The sequence below is a fragment of the Fukomys damarensis genome, unplaced genomic scaffold (genome assembly GCF_012274545.1).
Source record: "Fukomys damarensis isolate Sample0158 unplaced genomic scaffold, DMR_v1.0_HiC HiC_scaffold_14, whole genome shotgun sequence".
Lineage (NCBI taxonomy): Eukaryota > Metazoa > Chordata > Mammalia > Rodentia > Bathyergidae > Fukomys > Fukomys damarensis.
Window position 1 is genome coordinate 26,627,345 of NW_022900926.1, and position 20,780 is coordinate 26,648,124.

At 42.6% G+C, this 20,780-nt stretch overlaps 1 protein-coding gene across 3 annotated transcripts in view; it reads right to left on the reverse strand.

Moving 5' to 3' along the window:
- Zdhhc14 (zinc finger DHHC-type palmitoyltransferase 14) overlaps positions 1-20,780 on the reverse strand; it is a 271,332-nt gene that overhangs the window by 91,221 nt on the left and 159,331 nt on the right. For all 3 annotated transcript variants that reach the window (XM_033763299.1, XM_010625218.1, XM_010625216.1), the window contains exon 2: positions 18,730-18,890. In XM_033763299.1, the coding sequence (XP_033619190.1) occupies positions 18,730-18,890 (161 nt within the window). The remainder of the gene's footprint in view (positions 1-18,729; positions 18,891-20,780) is intronic.

The following is a 20,780-nucleotide window of genomic DNA, read 5'->3' on the forward strand; positions in this document are numbered from 1 at the left end:
TTTTTTTTTTTTTTTTTTTTTTTTTTTTTTTTTTTTTTGGTACTGGGGATCGAACTCGGGTCCTTACATTTGCAAGGCAGGCCAGCGAACCTCTGAGCTGAATCCCTGGCCCTAGTCACTTTTCTATGTTTCTATATGATATGCGGTGTGATCACAGAATATGGGGAAGGTTTACATTTTTTTCTTAAACTTTATTATAATAAAAGTCACATTGCCCATAATCTCCAGCAAAATGCTCTCCCTCACTACAAACATACTTATTCCATCATTCTTGCCACTTTCTGAAGCAGTTCTGGAAGTCATTTTTATGAGTGTCTTTCGTTGTGTTGTCTTGGCTGCTTCCATGTCCTGAATCGATTCAAAACGTTTACCTTTCATGGTTATTTTGACTTTGGGGAAGAGCCAGAGTTGTGTGGTGCTAGATTCAGTGGATAAGGTAGATGAGGGCACATTATAATGTTTTTATTTGACAGAAATTGACACAAACATTTTGAATTGGCTCAGGCCGTGTAGCTAGCCATGTAAAGACACTCACAAAAGAGAACTTCCAGAGCCGCTTCAGAAAGTGACAGAAGGATGGGACAAGTATGTTTGAAGCAAAGGAAAGTACTCTGATGGGGATTAATGCATTGTGTATTTTATTGTAATAAACTTTTATGTTTAAACTTCAACTGCATTTTTATCAGATCACATATTAAGATCACAATGTACATATACTTTTGTTCATGTATGTTCACTGAAATTCTATCAAGATTTTTATATACCATTAAGTATTTTTTACATCAACATTTTAATGACCTCAATAGTCATCATAGAGTATACACACTTCAATTATTCATGTTCTTATTGTTCATTTAAGTTACTTCTATTTTTTTAATGTCATTTTGTTGTTGTTGCTCTGTTTTTTTGTTTTTGTTGGTTTGCTACTGGGGATCTAACTTAGGACCTTGTGCTTGCAAGGCAGGCTCCGGAACCACTGAGCTAAATGCATAGCCCAGTTACTTCTAATTTTTATACTATTATAAATAACTCTATAATGAGCATCTTTGTATTTATTTTTAGGTAAGCTTCATTTTTGCTCCCAGCTGTCCTGTAAATAGATCCCATTTTAATTGCCTTTTGCATTGGACTGCTTATGTCATTTTATCATTTTGGTTTTTCACATTCATTTTTAAAACTTGATTCTGTGTGGAAGCACAGCTCCTAATTTTCTTTCTATACATTCCAGGTTATTTGAGAGCATTTCTTTCAGACTCTTTACTGGGTGAAGAAACGTTTACAGCTGGTCTAACCCCAAAACGATACTGATAAAGCTTGAAATGGAGAAAAAGAGAACAGCGAGTCAACAACTTGAACATGACTTTGAAAGCCATGAAGAGCAATATTCTTCTAAGAAAGTATCTTCCAAGGCAGTGGAGTCTAATTCTCCCAAGCAGATTTGGGACAGTTCTTACTTGAGCAGGTTCTTTCTGCTAACACAGGCAGAGAATGGCTGATAGTAGGGCCCTGAATTCAGAAGCAAGGTTTTGGATTGAGGATATTCAGTTCATGTTCTGGGAGCAAAGGTGTCCTGCAGAACAGGGGCGCATTAGAGGGTGAGGGGGGTCAACTGTTTCTCTGCACCAACAGCTCTCAGTACATCTGCTTCAGAAGGCTCCCGGGCAGCCAGGTGTGTGTCAGAGAGACAGTATTGCTGTTGACAGCCATTCACCACCTCCTGAGTCACTTCTGCAATCTGCCTCTGTAATTACTATCAGGCTCTGTATCCATTATTGCCAAAATGTGCAAATCGTTATTAAAATATTGATGAAAGAAAACCAACAATCATTTATCACCAGGGAAGAGCAATGGTTAACTGCTTTTATCTCAGGAGGGAGTCCGGGAAGCTTGAGGAAGCCCTCAGTTATCACACTGTGGGTGTGTTTGTGCTCCAGCGGTTCTGAAGCAGGATTAGATTCAGAAGTGCTCACTGCCGTTTGCTTTGGAGAGGTGGAGGGAGATCTAGCCTCCTGAGATTGGGGCTGAGCAGCCAGGCCTACAAGCCATATTTCCAGATGTTGTCAATTCTTGCAGGCTTCTCTCTCCCTGTGGACTTCGCCAGGACAGCAGAATCTATAGCAGGCAAGAAGCATCTCTATTTCAAGTTGCTTCAACTTTGTTATATTGGTTTTTACCCTCAAAGTTCACTGGTGCATTTTGAAAGAGGTCACACCAATAATTTTTGTGTTAATAATGACCCTTACAACCACTCTATGTGCTGCCAAGCAGAAAAAGGGAATCATAAGGTCCTGAGGTGAGGATCTCAAACAGAAGAAATAAAACCCAAACCACAATTTAGAGTTTTTTTTTTTATTGCTATAGCCTGAATCCAATCTTTCTTTATTGATGGGCTGTTGCTTTTTTATATTAGAAATTCTTCCTCCCCATAAACTTGGATTCTATTTTTGTACCAAAGCTAACAGTTTGTTTTCTTCAAGACTTGGGAAGGGCTAGATGTCGGCCCTCTAGATTGGCTGCTTTTGTCACTAAATGGTCCACCTGTGGCCTCTCTGGGTGATCAGTGGCTCCAAACAGCTTCCTTCTAGTAGAGCAGAACAGTTGAGGTGGGAAATGAGCCACAAACTGCATCTTGTGTACCTGGCAGCAGTCAAATGAGAATCAGGGACATGAGTGTCCCCACACTCAGAATAATTAGGCTTTTCCTGGAATGGCAGCCTTTCAGGCATTCAGGACTGTGCTGTCCAGCATGGTGGTCACTGGCCATATAAGTACTCAAAGTGTGGCTATACTGAATTGGGATGTGTTGTAAAGAAAATAAACAAACAACAAAAAAAACCAGACTTCAGATTAAGTACAAACATGGAGAATGTGAACTGTCTCAATACTCTCTAAATACCTATTACATTTTAAGTAATAATATTTTGAATAACTAGATTAAATACAGAATATTAAAATTGACTTCACCTGTTTCTTTTTGCTACTATCAACTCACTACTGGAAAACTTAACATTATGTGTGTGGCCTACATCCGTGGCTCATGTCTGATGCCCATCGGATATTGCTGCTTTAGGCAATCAAAAACATGCACTGGAAATCAGCAGCAATCTGTATGCTAAGTATTAGGATGGTGATGGGGAAGGCAAGTTGTTAAGTACAAGGTCCCACCTTGGTGTGGCCTTCATTTTTTCCAGTCTGTTTGCCTTCTGGGCACTGAACCACCCATGGTTCCCACTCTGCTCTATGGTAAGGGAATAAAAGTAGAGGACTGTGGAGAGCCATGCTCCCCATTGACACGAGGTATGCCACAATCCGCTTAGGCACCTTAACACTGGGGTTGTTTTTAGACTTTAATTTGCAAATGAGGATAACCAAAGTCCTTTCCTAAAGTAACATTTTGTTTTTATCAATCTAATATCATGCTGAACACATCTAACTGCTCGGCTCTGCCAAACTTGAAAATCCACTCCAGCCCCAGTTGCTTACTGTCCATCCACTTAAAGGCCCTGTGTGAATGAGCCACATGGCAAAATCAGGTTTTCCCTCCTATCAGAATAGGTAGTCCCGCAAATCCTCACAGCACCATGGGGCCACCCAAAGCCCCTGCCCAGGGCCCTTCCTTCCCTGGGGCACTGCTGCAGCCTCCTCCCCACCTGCTTTTGGGTCCAACTTTTCCCTTCTGGCTGGCCTCATCACCACCACCAAGGCTTCCTCTGCCACTATGAGCAAGAAACTGCACCAGGCCTGCACCTAACATCTCATTTAACTCCCCAAGTGCAGTACCCAGCAGAACAGTGTGTTCCTTTGTCCATAAGAGGACTCTGAGGCTGGAGCGTGGATGACCTGCTTGTAACCTGCACTGCCAAGAGCTGGCAGAGTTAGGTTCTAGGCCAGGGCCTCTAGAGGTAGGGTGCCTCAGCCCTGTAGCCCTGTCCACCTCTCCTCAAAGGACCTCTCCACTCCCGCTGACTCCAAGTCAAGGCTTCTTGTCATCCCAGTGTTTCCATCTCATCACTCCTATCTCTCACAAGCTCTACTGGTAAAGAGGGAATTCTTCAGTCCCCACGGCCCACTCTTGGCCTGGTGCTTCATGGAGGGCAGCTTTTCCCTCCTACCCTCTCCCAGACCTCGCCTGTCCCTCCGTTCATAGCCTCTGCTTCAATGTCAGCTTAGCACTCCCTGTTTGAGTCTCAGGGCTGCTACTGAAACTGAACTGGCTCCCTGGATCCCTCATCTCTGGCTTTCCCATGAAACCACTGTCCTGCAAATTCCTGACTTCATTGTAAATTCAGGTTGTTGCTCCATTCTGTTCAAGCCTTGCTTTACCACCTGGATTCCAGGCCTGTTGCTGTCCTCCTTTGACAGAATGACATCATACTGCTTAACTAACCCTGGCCCAGCACAGTGGGTAAGAGCAGGCTGCCAGAGACTTAAGTCGTAGGCCTTCCATTGAAAGTGGAAATAATGATAGCACCTGCCTCAAAGGTTGTTGAAAAGACTTAAACTAACATATGTAAGATCAAAACAGTGCCTGGCACACAGTGGGTGCCATATAAGCTGTTTTCTTTCTTTCCTGGCTCTGCTTTCCTGCTTGGTGAAATCTGGTTTGAGCAGCTACTACCTACTACGTACTAACTGGATCTGGTAATTACTGCCTCTGTCTCTGTGTGCAACCTTGTCAGCTAAGGTCTGGTTTGGGTCTCCCTGTTTCCCTGTTCAGTTGCTAGTTTCTGAAATAACACATCCCTCCTCATAATTTCTGCCACTCCAACTCCAGGGCCACCTTGCTGGGCAATGCACACCCTTCATGTCTCTTGAAATCCTGCTCAGATTCACTCTCTCCTGACAACTCCCTGTGACTAATCTGATCCTCTCTTCTAGGTCCTGTCCCTCTAGCCCTTAGAAGCCAGCTGACTTACGGCAGTGGTCCTCACTGGGGGTGATTTTGTTCCCTAGGGAACATTTGGCAATGTTGAGAGATGATTTTATTGTTAGTTTTAGTGGCACAGGGCAGGGATGCTGTTAAATATCCTGAAATACATACAGGATGGGCTCTAAAATGAAGAATTATCTGGCAACAGTGTAGAGGTTATAAACCTCACATTATAATCATCTACCCTTGCTGATGTTACTGTTTTAAAGAATAAAAAAAAAAAGCTGTTGAAGGTTTCATGTGTGTGCTAGCCCCTCAGCTGGGGGTCTTTTGATTATTCTATGGTACCTGAGACAGCACCATTCTTAAAATAAACTGATGAGCTGGTAGTGATTAATTTTCTAACTAAACAGCTAGTCAACAACATTTTTCACTAAAGTCTGGGATATATCGTTGCAAGATTTTAAAAAATGCTACAAAAACGTTAGAAGTATTCAGTGCTCACTGAGAGAAAAATGCAAAATATTTCTGGTTATTCCCAACCAAAGTTTGTCCAGCTGCAGGACAGACAGTCACACTGTAGGAGGCACTGGGGGGTCAGAGAGCCTCCTGCCAACATCCAGACATGATTACCATTTGCATCATTTGCCACCAGTTTCATTTTCCTATTCATTTCTAAGAACTTGACCTTTTTGTTGGCATCCATGAGATCAATATGATATATGAGCAAAACCTGCATCTACATCTAGGAGAAAATTAGTGTTGTTTTTTTTTTTTTTTTTTCTAGAAAGGAGATCTCACAGTTTAATGCTCACCCAAATGATCTAAGATTTATGTTGAGTCATATAAGGCACAAGGGGTAAGGAAAGGGCCCTAGAGAGTCACCCTGCAACTGTCCCGTGATCTGTCAAAGGCCTATCCTAAAACGACAATAACTGAAGAGAGAAAGGCTATTTCCCTCACTGCCACCTCCGCTGGCAGTGTTCCCGTGGTAGGTGTACTTCTGTACCTACAGCTTGGAAGAGGGTTTAGATAGTAGAGCTCAAGGGATGAAGTCCCTAACTGTCCCTGACCACACTAGGGCTGGTGTGGCTAAAATCTTCCATGCTGATCTCCAAAGCAGAAATGTAAGAAGCTTTCCCTTAGACGACTCCACAACAGCCCATTCAGTTCCTGGGTTTTGTTCCTAAATAAGTTTCTCAAGGAATTTCCTATTTGTGTCACTACATTTGTGTCTTAAAAAATAGACACAGAAAGATGATCCATCTATTCCCCAGAGGATCCCTTTGGGAAGTGGGAATCTTGTGGTTATCCAACTCTCCAGGGATGTGGGACTCTGCCTGCAGCTTTGTAGATCACACAAAAGGCAAAAAACCTTAATGGAGAAACCACTCCCCAATACGGTGCTTGCAGAGACAGCAGCATCAGCATTGCTAGGAGACTTGTTAGAAATGCAGATTCTTGGCTCCAACCCAGACCTCCTGATTCAGAGGCTTGGACCCCCACAATTTAGGTTTTAAGACCCTCTCAGTTATCCAGATGGTCTAATCAAATGGCATGGAATTTGACCATATTAATGAATGATAATAATGGATCGGCTCAGATATTTCAGATGACTGCAATGATTGTAACTTCATAAATAAATATATATGTATATAATTTTTTTTTGTACTGGAAATTGAACTCAGGACCTTGCATTTGTGAGGCAGGTATGGTGCCACTGAGCTAAATCCCCGGCCCATTCATAATTCTATTGCTAGAAAAAAACAAAAAGAATGTAATCTTATTATCTCAGTGTCTAATACCAAGCAAGCACTTGAAAAAAAAATATATATTATAAAATGAATGAGTGAAATTCTCCTTCAGAGATTTAAGAAAAAAGCCATTTTTTCTAGTTTCCTTCAAATGACCCAAAACAAGACACACAGGGCAGCTACACTGGAGAGATGCCAGTAACTATTTAGGTTCAATTTGTACTCCAAGTCTGTGTGGCCTAACATGGTCACCATAATCCCGTGTCTATTCTATTGGGCACTTGAAATATGAATAATTCAAACAGAAATGTAGTGTAAGTATACAATATACACCAGATTTAGAAGGCTCAGTTAAAAAAAATAAAATGTTACATTTGTACTTTTTTGTTGAATATTTTGCTGTAATATTTTGATATATTGGGTCAACTAAAATATTTAAATTAATTTTATTCATTCTTTACTTTTCAGATATCACCACTAGAAAATGTGTAATTACACATGCAGCTTGCACTGCTTTTCTAGTGGATGTTTGGCTTGAGAGCACCCCAAGCGTGCCACATTTTAATTTTGTGATGGTCACGGGAAATGTTAATCCTGTTCAGTTCTATTGAGTATGAAGAGCCACTCACCTATTCACTCACCCTTGGACTTCAGGTTTCCATCCTTACAGGAAAACAAAGAGTTTTTTTTGAAGTGCACACTCCAAAGTGTGATGGTATATAATTTGGCAGGCATCCACATAGACTTCTGTTTTCTCCAAGAAAACAGTTACTGTACAGCAGTGCTAGTGAACCTTTTAGAGCTTTTAATGAGAACAAACAGGTGGCCATGGCAAACATGCCATAGGCTCACCACCGCTGCTCTCCAGTTTCCAAATAATCTTCACTTCTGTCCAACTAGGTAGTAAGCCAGTGTTTCCTATAGGAGCTTCAGAAGGTAAATGTAGATAGGGCCGGGGATTTACCTCAGCGGTTCGGTGGCCTGCCTTGCAAGTGCAGGGACCAGAGTTCAATCGCCAGTACCAAAAAAACAAAAACAAACAAACAAACAAAAATCATGAAGGTAAATGTAGATAAATGAAAACTGTTGGGGAATTTTTCCTTACCAGACATGGTGTCAGGAAGAGCCCCTGTGTGACAAGCCTCTGTCCTCTCAGGTCACACCACTTCGATGCCCCCACCCCCAGGCTCTCTCAGGGGACCCTGTTGTCTGAGTGCTGGCTCGGGGATTCTCAGGGCTCCCCATGGAATGTGGGACCACACAGTAGATACTAACGTACTCATGTCCCTAGGCAGTGACTCTTAACATAAGAACTTGTGTGCCAGAACACAAAATAAGAGTTAATCGTCAAGTTTTCCAGGGCACAGATGGGAAGAGAGATATAGCACCCCCCACCACAGGGAAAACAAAACAAAATCTAAGAAGACCTGGCATTGATTCTACCCTACGGCGGCGTGGGATTCTACAGAAGGAAGAGGAGTCACATGGAAAGGAAATGGGGCACCGGTGTGATCACAGCTGAGTAAAAGAGGATGAGGACTGTGGCAGAGTTTCAGTGACAGGCCTGTGTATGGACCACAGAGGCAAGATTTACACTCACAGAGTATGTGGGACCTAAACAGCACTGGGCATCTGTGATGGACTCCAGGCAGTCTCCTCTGAACTATCTTCTCCTCTAGGGCCTGACTTTGGGGCTTCTGTGTTTGTTTCTGCCTTGACTACTTTTAGTAAGAATCCAGAAGGCCCCATCTTTGATAGCTGGTCACTTAGTATCTGATCTGCTTCCTCATCCTTTGCTACCCCGGTGACTGACGCCCCCCCCAAGCCACCACCGCTGCCCAGCTTTCCTCTAGATTCTACTAGTTTGCTTTATCCATCCACGACCTTTTCTTTTAGCCATTTTCCATCCACTGACCCCCACCCTGCCCCTTAGCCAAAAAGCCTCACTTTTCCTTGTTATGTTTGGAGTTAAGTCCAGTGTCCTTTCTCTAGTATAAAGCCCCACTGAGTCCCTGTCTCCGTGGTCTCCCTGAGTAAAGCATGACTTTGCATTTTAACAAATACCATGAAGAGTTTTTTTCTAGAGCCAATCCTATTTAGGGGTAATCAGGAACATGGTGACAGTGTTGTTTGGCAAGCATCTCTTATTTAAGTCTGACCCCTGGTCCTGGAGTGTCTGTTATTAAGCAGAGTGGAGGATGCTTCCTGTCAGAACCAAGTTTTCTTTGTGATTCTCTGCAGGAAAACCCAGGGCATCTCCAGCCACAGCGACAGTCCCTGAGGTGCTTCTGGTGCTCAGTGTGCCTGGTGCTACATTCCACAACGTGGCCCCTGCTCATCCCCCCCGCCCACTACGGGGGTCCTGCCTGCCACACCTCCTCACCCTGGCCCATTGCCTCTGTCCTCATTGAGGCCTTTGTTTCCTTTTATTCCTGAGCTGCCTTGCATGCTACCTCTGTACTCATAATAATAAAAGCCTCCCACTTCCCCAGCACAAAGGGCCTGCCCACTGCTGCTCAGCTTCCTCCAAAGGCATTTTATCCTGAAAAGCCAGACTAGTTTCCCCTACTCCAGGGCCCAGCTCTCAACAGAGGCCAGGTTGTTGCTCCAGCGTCCCTTTTGCCCAATGCACTGCCCTGCTGATTTCTGGATGAAGTGCCTTGTCTTGCTTCCCTCTAAAACAGACCTTACTGATTGACTGACTCAGTCCTTCACTCAGAAGACCTATTATTTCATCATCTTGCTTTACTCCCCCAAAGTGCCAGTTAAAGTCCTAATGATAGTAATATTCAGAGGGTGATTTAAATGTATTATTTTGCATTACCTACGGTTTGCCTATTGAATTTAGATTGGTATGTATGTAGCTTTGCATTCTAAAATGAACAGAATACATCATCCCCTGTGTTTAAGCAGCTAAACAGGCTAAATAAACTTGTGAAGTATTTTGGTTACTGGGTTTTCATGGTCAATGAAAAGATGAAGAAAAGCAGACCCTGAAACCAAGGCACAGCCCACTTCTCAAAGTAACATAGTAAGTGGAAGGGCTTGGATTTAGGCTCACTCAGTTTAGGTACAGATCCTGTGAGCACCATCCTGCACCACTTCACTGATAAGATTAACACTGATGGTCTTTGTAATCTCTAAAGAGAGGGCGTTTATTAATGTGGTCATTTTTTACTAAGTAACAATAAAGAAAAAGATGCCACTTATCTGCAGGGAGTTCAGCTATTAGACCGAATTTTCAGATTTGTGCTTAGCCAAACTCCTGAAAATACAACAGCCCTGAGAATTTATGAGGAGAGGAAGCAGATGCTAACTGCTGGACAGGAAAGTCACCAGGTGGCAGTGCGCAGGCCCTGGGTCAGTGCTTCTCAGCTTTTCTATAACTCAACTGGCGTCTTGTTGAAATGCAGATTCTGACTTAAAGGTGGCTCAGGGCCTGAGGTTTTGCATTTCTAATACACTCCTAGTTGAAGCTGATGTTGCTCTTTCATGGACCTCACTTTGAGTAGTAAGGATTTAGAGGTTCTGTTCCACAAGCAAAGCCTGTCACTGATTAGCTTTGGGCAGATTTGTCCTTGTGTCTCTCTGAGCCTCAGTTTACTCATATATAATCTAAAGGAGTTGTCCAGGATCGTCTTCATGGTGGCTAGGGTGCCTTTAAACTAGAATGTCTGCCTCAGAGCATTGCCTCAGTCCAGCGCCTCTGGAGGAAGGGAGGAAGACACAGAAAGCCACTGTGTACCATGGATAGAGTAATGAATCCCCAATTTCCTTAGTGCCCCTGTCTGGCACTGTGGTCCTTGGATTTTCATTGACATGCTCTTCCTTTGACTATGTCCTTGAGTCACGGGGGTCCCAGATGTCCCATCTCTTCCTTGCCTTTCGATCCTCTTCTTCCTCTTCTTGAAACATATTGCCCCCTACTGTCTCATGGCTGACTTTTCCCTAACCTGGTTCCTTCATCATCTTTCCCCTTTTACGGTCTTGTATCTGAGAGTATAATCACAGTACATTGTTGTTTTTTAGCAAAGCATGTAAATATTGCTTCATTTTGTCATTGTACAGACTTAACACAAACTCAAGACGGTGACATGATGAGGGGGAGAGCGGAGATCCCCTTATCTGAAATGAAGTACTATTGTTGCTTTTAGGGAGGAGCTCATCAGTTTTATACAAAACACTACATAATCCTGATCTCTATGAAGAGACATTCAGTCTGGGTGACCACTAGAATATCTATGTGGATTTGGGGATCAGAACTCCTAGGCTCAATGTAGCTAAACAAATGCCTCTTGTCTCATATTCTCTCCATGTTAGAAGGAGTAAAATGCCACTTGTCGCGCACAAAGATACCCAGAGGATGGAAAAGACAGTTTTGTAAAGGGAACCTACCAAGAGAAGATCTGCAAGATGGCTTTCTTTAGCTTCCACCCCAAGGATTACATGGTGCAGTTTCCCAACCCCAAGAGTACATAAACATATCTGCGTCAAAATCTAGGTTCAATTCCAGTGCTTGGTGAAGTCTCACGATTTGAATTGCTACAGGAAGAAGAAATAATGCAGGCTTCCATGAATGTCCTGGATGGAAATTGCACATCCAAATTCTGTGGAAAAACAAAATCTCCACCTCTTTCCTTCCTTTAGTACCAGACCCTTCAAAATCTTCTGGTATTTCCTCAAATACCATAATTTTGAGTTGTGACATCTGGTTTCCAATTCTCCCAGGCTGGGATTTATTTTTTAAAAAGACAATCCAGAGCTTTGACATTCAGAGCCTCCACCCTGCATTTGTGTGGGACTCACGGCCTATCCTTCCTTGGCTCAGTACACACTAGATGGTTCTAGCATTGCCTTCCAAACAAAAAATCTACCCTTTGTTTCTTTTGTTTTATTCCTATGGTGCTATTTTCTTCAAAGGCCTTTGTCTCTTCCAGAAGGGATTTCAGTCATGGTGGGTCCCTCCTTTTTCAAGCTTATTCACAAACATCCCAGAATTTCTAGACATCAGTGAGCTTTCCTCTGGACAAAAGGCACTTGTATCATCAGGTAGCTCCAAGAGAGGAGTTGGACTGTGTGAAATTTCCCTTCAATGCTCCCATTTCTACCCACGTGGGCCTGGACTTCAGATGCAGGGCCTGTAGCCATGGGATGCTGACCCAGGGCTTTGTGTCTGAGCCCATGGATGTGATGGGAAGAGTCAGACAAGGGGACCAGAAATTTGTGGGCTGGATGACATTGCCAGGATGCAGGGTAAAAGCACAATTTAGGGGGAAGGGAATTGCTACCTGTTCCATGAACCCAAAAATCTCCTGCTTAGGGCCTTGTTTCCATGGCAACAGGATGAGACGGGGACCAGGCAGAAGCTAAGAACACAGGGTATGATGTCAGATGCACTTGCACTGGACTCCCAGCTCTGGCCAAATGACCTCTGACAAATCACTTTCCTTTCTTAGCACTGGCTTCCTCACAAATAGGGGTGGTATAGTGTCTAAGACAATAGTGAGGTTGCTGTATGAGTTGAGATAATTCACTGAAAGAGGCTAGCCACGATGCCCACACAATGAAAAGAGAGCATTATCCTATCTGTTCAGCCTAGCCTAGTAAGCCCACTCCCAAGGAAGACTGAGAAAAGCACAGGAATGCTTTAGGTTATAGGCACAGCAAATGCTCGAGCTGGTAATGGAAGAGAAAGTGCAAAAGCTCATTAGGTGGCATCCTAACATCTCTGGCAAGAGCAGGACAGAGAGCAGCAGGGGAGAGAGGATGGTAAAGACAGAAAGGAAGCTCAGAGGCAGGTGTTATTCAACTCTGAACAGAGCTCTGGGGGCTGGTGGAATGTTTGCAAGATGCTGAAATGATCACTGTGAGTGAAACTTAAAAAGGACAAATTGTGATTTTTGAAAGCAAATAGGGAGATACAAATAGGAATTGGACAATGGTTAGAAAATGTCACCTTCTGAAACAGGCAAAAGGTGATAAAAAGAGCCACCTATGACACCTACCATTTTGATCCTGCCAACTTGGAGAGGGTCAGTGTATATTTAACCGTGTGGACAACTAGTGTACAGGACACCAAACAATGGCATAGGAGAGGGGACATTTCATAACAACTCAGTCGCAGACTACTCATTCGGTAGAAAGAAATGAAACTATCAAAATTTAGTGTTATTTTAAGGCGATTATCACAAGCAGAAATAATCAACATAAAATGAAACTAGCGATGACAAAAAAAAACCTCAAAACCAAAAAATTTCACATAGTAAAAAATTAAACTACCATGAAAAACTGTTACAGAAGTAACAGTGCTACAAGAAAAAATTTTAATGGCTGATTTCATAACATTGAAAAACATTGTGAATAAAAAAACCCTAGTTACAGATTTTATGTAGAGAAAAACTAACTCCAATAAAAATAGTTGTAGAGAATAAAAATGGACAATAAAAAAATTGGACATAGTTTAACTGCTACACAGAAAATTGATTATAAGAATTTTAATTGGCTTAAACAGTATTATCAGAAAATATTTTCTTCATCAAAAATCCATATGCATCTCTAAAATTCTAATGAAAATGTTTCTACTCTTAAAGATAGAATTCAGATGTTTTTTGGGGAAAAAAATCCAGCAAGTCAAACAGGTGGGCCAATACTTCTGCTGTCATGGAAACCTACCTCTGGATCCTGTCTGTCCAGGATGGTATAGAACTGGGCAGTCCAAGGGTTCCTCAGGATCAGGAAATTGCTGTACCTTGTTTCCTAAAAATCTAATTGACAGTATATCCATTCTAGGGACAAATTTAGGAAATATCGAAAGAAACTTTGCTGTTGGAAGTGGTGATTTGCATTATGCAGAGTGATCGAATATACAGTGAATGTTTAAATAAACATGTATTGTAGTAAAAGACACACTGCCATCAACCCCTCTCCAAATGCACCCTCCCTTGAACACATTAATCTCATCATTCATTTTGCTTTCTGAATGGTTCTGGAAATCTTCTGTACTGAGTATCTTTATGAGGTGTTGTCAAAAATATGTTGAGTGCCACTGCTGAGTGCCATCCAACAAAAAGGCAGGCTTGTAAAAACATTATGGTGAACCCTCATCTACTTTATTCACTGGATATGGCACTAGGTGACTTTTGGTTCTTCCTAAAAGTCGAAATGACCATGAATGGTAAAAGTATTGAATGGATTCAGGACGTGGAAGTAGCCACAACAGCACAACTAAAAACACTCACAAAACAAGACTCCCAGAACTGTTTCACAAAGTGGCAAGAATGGTGGGATGTGTGTTCAAAGTGAGGGGGAATATTTTGAGGGAGATGAACTGCAATGTATCTTTTACTCTAACATATCTTTTAAAAAATGAAATGTTCACCACTTTTTTTTGGTTGTACCTAGCATGTACTAAGAGAAAACTTGCTGAATGATGACCATTTAACCAAATATTGGACAGCAATGGGCAAGGGGGAGGAAGAGGTGGAGGGGACAGGAAGGCAGAGAAGATCATGAGTGCAAACAAGCGCTCTGTCTAGGGTCAGTGGCATTCTATCCAGCCACTGAAAGGAGCAGAGTGGAGGTGATAATTCTTTCACATTCTGCCACACAGATGATTTTTTTTTTAAAAGCCCACCTGCTTTTTTTAGTTAAGACTACCTTTGCTTAGGACCATCGGGTCTCTCGCTTGGTGTCTGGATTACTGTGACTTGGGAATTTCCTAAACCACTAACCTTGCTTTGGGAGCCCAGTGGGCCATTTCCCCAAGAAGCTGTGACTTGCTGTCTGTACAGTAACTTCCTAGTCTTGGCATCTTCAGGATCACTGGGAGGGCAGGAGATAACATCAGCCTGCTGCTTTCTGCTATGTCAGTCACTAGGAAGGTCTATTCCTAACTGAGACTAAATGGTTTGCTCCTGGGATTTCTAGGGCAGCATCTCATCATTGTTTATCTAAACCCAGCTCAGTTTTAGTGGCTGATCATCCTTGGGCGAGTTTTGGAAGCTGTGAAGTTTCTGAAGAAGCCTTCAGTGACATTCAGCAGGGTTTTCCCTGGGTCTCTGCTGCTTTTCTTTGATGCCTTTTTTTACTGTAACCTAAGTTACTTGGGAACATGCTTTCAGAAGAAAGGAGTGTAAGGCATTTCAAGAGCTTTGGAACACACTCTGAAGCCCAGAGCTCTCCTCCTCATTGCCCATTCCTCTGCAGAAGGTTGAAAATTTAAACCCTTGGAAAATCTTCAATAAACTACTCAGATGACTGATTCCAAGTGGCTATTATGGGCTTTTATCAGAGATATATGACTGATAATTAGAATTGATAGCCCTAATAATGAAAAGTTTCCAAGCCTATTTTTTCATTTTCCTTTTTTAGCCAAATAGCACAAAATAAATGTGTTAAGATTTCATTGCAACAAGATCTCATTTTCCAAAGCCAAGCAGTGTATGGAAGGACTTCTAGTGAAGGATTAGAGCAGCCAAGGAGATGATCACAGGCCTGCCTCTTTCTCTTTGACTTCGAGATACATTGGACAGGCAGAAAGTGTCCCAAAGACATTGCTCCAGCTCTGCCATTTAGTCCTGTCACTTCAGGTAGCTCTTTATGAGTACCCATGTTCGCAGAAAGTGGAAAGAGAATTGGATAGAAAAGGAGAACTGAAGAAACAAAACCCACTGCTCACTAGTACTTGAAATAAGCAAGCACTTTCCCTGTAATGTCCCATACTGATCTGAACCTCACACGATACATGTCATTGTTTCTATTTTACAGATAGAACACAATGCGATGAGTGTTGGAAAAGTCACACCTTGCCTAATGTCTCACAACTGGAGGATGGCTCAAACCCACATCCAAATGACTCCAAATCCCTCTTCTGCTTTCATCCGCTTTTGCTCCCTCTCTCCTTTCTCTCCCTTATCTTTTTTTATAGCTATACTGAGGTATAATTTATATACTGTAAAGATGACAATTCATCTTTAAGTATATAATTCAACGATTTTTAGTGAATTTATTTCATTGTGCAGATATCACCTTGATCTAACTTTCTTTTTAAATGTTTTTTAATTTTTGAGACAGGGTCTCACCATGTAGATCAGGCTGACCCTGAATTCATTATGTAGCTGAGGGTTGCCTTATACTCACAGCAATCCTGGTGCCTTAGCTTCTCAAATGCTGGAATCACAGGCATGAGCCACCATGTCCTGCTTGATCTACCTTTGGGCCATTTCCTCACCCTGGGTTCCTTCATGTCAGGGGAAGTCAACTTGTATTCTTGTCCCAGGCAATCACTGTCTTGTTTTCTGTCACTAGAGATTTGTCTTTTGTGGACCATTTTTATAAATAGAATCACACCATTTATAGTCTTTGGCATCTGGTTTCTTGGGCTCAGCATGATGTATTTAAAGTTCATCATAATGGAGCGTGTATCAATAAAAGTATGTTCCTTTGCTTAGTAGTGTCCCATTGTGTAGATATACCGTATATTGATCTTTTAATTCACCCTTTAATGGATATTTGGGTTGTGTCTAGATTGGGGCTACTAGGATTAATGCACTTATGAATATTCATATACAAGTCTTTGTGAGAACATATATTTACATTTTTCTTGGATATATATCTAGAAGTGAAATTGCTGGGTCACATGGTAACTATTTTCATCTTTCTGGAGAATTGTGAGGTACTGTTTTCCAAAGTGGATGCACAGTTTTATATCCCTACTGATAATGTATAAGGGTTCCAGTTTCTCCACATCCTTTGCAACATTTGTCATTGTCAGTCTTTTTGATGGGAGTTATTTTAGTAGGTATGAAGCAGTATCTCATAGTGGTTTCTACCATCCTATCCGAATGATTAAAGATGTTGAACATTTTTTCATGTGCTTATTGACCATTCATATATCCTTTTTGGAAAAAATATCTGTTCCTAATTTTTATAATTTCTCTCTGTATGGCTGTTTCTCTCTGTCTACCTCCAGCCTAGTTAAAAGTTTGTCAATTTTATTGATTTTTTCAAAAAGCTAACTTTAAGTCTCCTTGATTTTTTCTATTGCATTTTTGAATCATATTTCACTGATCTACTGTCTGAACTTTATTGCTTTACTATTGCTTGCTTTGAGTTTACTTTGCTCTTCATTTTATAGTTTCTTGGAAAGGAAGCTTAGTTACTGATTCTTCTCTATGCTTCATTTCGAATCTTATCAGCTCCTTCAGAAAGGGAAATAACTAGTGTTTATGGCTATAGAATTTTCTCTTCTTCAGAATTCAGGCTGGAGTTGGAAGCTGCCCAGGCAAGAATGCTACCAGCTACCTCTAGTGTTGCCCAACATTGAGCAGTTACTTATGAATGACAGCTCCTCAAATTGGCTGAATATCAAAAATATTAAATGGTTGCTTCTAACAATTTGCAGAGGAAACTTGTCATGCTGCTCATTTCTGCCATGCCAGAATCCTGTCTTTTAAGCTCTCCTTCTTTCCTTTGCAGAAAAATTACATTTTGTTTCATCCATTCCTCAGTCTAGTTCTCTCACAGAACTGATGACTTTTGGGGCCATGGACACAACTCTTTTAAAGAATAAGTTGAAAAATATTGCTCTGAGATTATCAACTTGTAACCACAGCAACAGAAATGCAAGAAGTAAATCCCCTCTTCACTTTCTCAGTGTCAATCAAGACAAAAGGAAACTGTGCCTCTTAGAGGTTGCATTTGTAATAGGAAATTCCGACACCACTTTTCACCACCCACTTTGTAAGGAAGGCAGAAAATCTGTCCCTGATCTTGCTGATGTGGCAGATGCCCCTTGTACTAACCAAGAGCGCGATCATAGCAGGAAGTTGCTCATTGGAAGTGTAGGGGCTGGGCTCTTGGACTAAGCAGAGGATTTTCAAGCTATCAGCTGATGTAAAGTGGACACAGACTGTATATCCCCATTTGTTTCTCGGAGGAAGCTGGCCTGATCTTCCTCTTTTCTCTCCAGTGATGTGACAGCTACAAGGAACAAGGTCAGGGACTCAGAAATCTGGGTCCTCGGCTCCAGTTCTGCCCCTTCCTTCCATTTAAACCCCAGTGTAGGGGGTGGTCTCTTTATTTGTGAGATGGGTTTAATAATATCAATATCACTGCTCCCAGTGTTGGTTCCTTTACTGCTCCTCTCCCAGGTAACAAAGGATGAAGGCAGATGCTGTGAAGATACCTTACTTGGCACTTGGGGAACAGTAACACCAGAATAGACACTTTCCAGCAGGAGCCACACTGGACCGGCTTATTCTGTGAATAAGGGGGACTTCAGCTTTCCTGGAGGCCAAAAAAGGAAGTCAGCACAGAGCAAGACTAGGGCAGAAATATCTCTGCCAAGTGATTTTCCAGGCTTTATCTGATGTTCATATTGAGTCTTCCTCCCCGTCTGGCATCTCTGTCAGACTGACCAGCACACCACAGCAAGGCCGCATAGTCACAAGTACAAACTTTTAAGAGCATTTAAAAGCAAGGAAAAATGCTCTGATTAAAAAAAAAAAATCTTTAAGGTTTGCTGTATGAGGGATTAGGATCCAGTTTAATATCTTCAAAATGTACTAGCCAAGGGCTTTAGTTTCTAAAAAGGAAAAATAAAGCTATTCAACTCAAAATATGTCTCAAGTATATATTGTTATTATAAAAGGAATTCTAGATTCTAGACTGCAGAAAGAAGACAGCAGTCTAAGATGTAACCTTGCCTAGATTTTTTTTTTTACAATGGAAATGAGTTTAGCTACAATGACTGCAGAAGGGATGAAAGAACAACAACCTAAAAATGCAGATTTGTCACCACAAGGCTCCATGAGAACAGAAATGGACACCTGGGTTTCCAAAATCTTCTGGGCACCATCACTGGCAGTAGCATCTTGGCATGGCAACGGAGCCCCCACACCAGCACTCCAGCGCCTCCAGCCTTACCTCCACCACTTCCATCCCACCTCCTACTCAGGTCATCTGCTTACGGCCTCCTTCCTTCCTGGTCACTCTTCACGTCGGCAAGCACCCTGCCCTCCTGCACGGCACCTTGGCCTGTCCTCACAGTGGGGCCAGGCACAGGTGGGAAGTGACCAAAGGCGAAGGGCAGACCTTCAGTGTTACCTATTTGCCTTTCCAGGTCGGCGGCCTCATCAGGTGTGGCTCTCGGGAGGACTCCGGGGTCACTGAAGCTGGTGCGAAGCAGGGTCCCCATCACAAAGAAGAACAGGATACCACCAACCACAGGGATGGCGGGGGTGATCTTCACCGCTAGGTATGGACAGCTACCAACAGGTTGGGGAGGCGAAGGAGGGGAAGAAAAAAGAAAATACAAGGTTAGGATCAACAGTGAATGGTCTGTGTCTTCCAAGAAGCCTAAAAGTTATTTGAGGGAGAGAAATTGATTTGCATTAAAAGCTCATCTGTGCTAAGAGTTTATATTTGCAGAGAATATTAACCCTCCATCCCAAATCATGATGGCTCACACCCTCTGCTCCCAGCAGAAGAATTGAAACATTCCTGTTTGCCAATCTAGGATGCACACAGCTTGTATAAATACACATGTGCCCTCTGCACTGTAAACACAGTTGTCAGTCTATGCCTCCCTCCCATACCTGGAGTTAATAATAGAAAAAGGCACCAACTCGGAACCCTCTTCATCAGACCCAGCCTTTCCTACCTGCATCAGACAACTCAGGCTTTCCCACCAGTGCAAAATGCTGAGGACTATGATTTCACTTGGAAAGGCAAGAAACCATTTTTTAATATTTTGGAGGTAGTCTGTCCCAAAGAGGTTAATGAGCTTTGGAACTGAATTTGCAAGCCAGTTTCTGAGGAGGATTAAAAGGATTTCAGTAACTTTACTCTACTAATCTCATGCTTTTCCAGAAGGCAACTGAGCTACCAACTGAGGAACAAGGCCCAAGTTTTTGTTGTTGTGGTGGTGGTTTTGTTTGGTTTTCTGTTTGTTTTTAAGAGGTGGTATCTCACAATTTTGGCCATGCGGCCTCAGACTTCCTGGGCTCAAATGGCCCTCTTGCCTCAGCCTCCTGGGATTATAGATAGGCATATGGTACCTCTCAAGTCTCAATTCTACAAGAACTCTTCATTGTGGGCAGTCTAACAAGCTGACATCAGAGATTGTGGTGAATCAGGGAGAAGTACCTTTGGACAGACTAAAGCCTATGCCAGGCCAGTCTGGGAGCTGGCATTTTATATTTGGCCAGCAGTGGGCAGATTAAGGCATCTTAAGGCCTTGGCTGATGGTCACAGTTCCTTGACTTCAGGGGGTGAGGGTCAGGTGGAATTGAGAGCTTAATGCCTAGAGCTAAGTGAAGGGTGGAGTTTGCCATGACTATGGTCAGTCTCTTGACACTCCATTAAGTGACATCATGGGTATGGAGAAGACACATCACAGAATGAAAGCATCTAGAGTGGAAAGTGCTCCTAATTCCTGTTCTTCCTCAGAAGCTGCTCTCGCAGCTACTCAAGACCACAAAGAGCACAGCCTAGAAAAGAAGAGCTGCAAACCTCTGCTCAGGACAGGGAGGTAATGGGCTGTGGTCCCAGGAGTTTTGAGGACCCCACTGCACATAGGATTCTGAAGAGATGGTAAGGGGACGCCAGCAAGAATTGGGGCCTTGACAAGTAACGCAAGGCCTAGAGCCCATTTGCTGAGACAGTGACGAGAATGTTGGAGTACTGGCCCTTGGAAGTCTGCAGACAGAATTCTAGCTATGGGAGGCTGCCACGAATGGAGGACCAAGGCCTGTCTGCATCCTGGACCCTATAGAACCCCAGAACTTCCTTAGGACTTTAAGACTTTCTCCCAAAGTGACCATGTGGGATTCCTCACCATTCCCATGAATGCCACCTCCAGGAGAACCACTCCAATAGAGTCAACAATCTATTGATATTTCCAAGGTCCCTGTAACCACTCCCATAACAACTCCCCTACAGAAATGGAGCAAAGCAAAACCATACAAAAAACAGCATGATGTCACATTTTCTTCACAGGATTCACAATCAGCTATGAAAAATTATAGTTGTCATTCTCATACCAATGAAACCTGGCCCAATCTTGCAACACTTGAGTCTTTTGAACATCCCTGAAGTCTCATAGTAAAGCAAACTTGGTAAGAAGTGCGAGAAGATACAAAGAGTTTGCTGGAGAA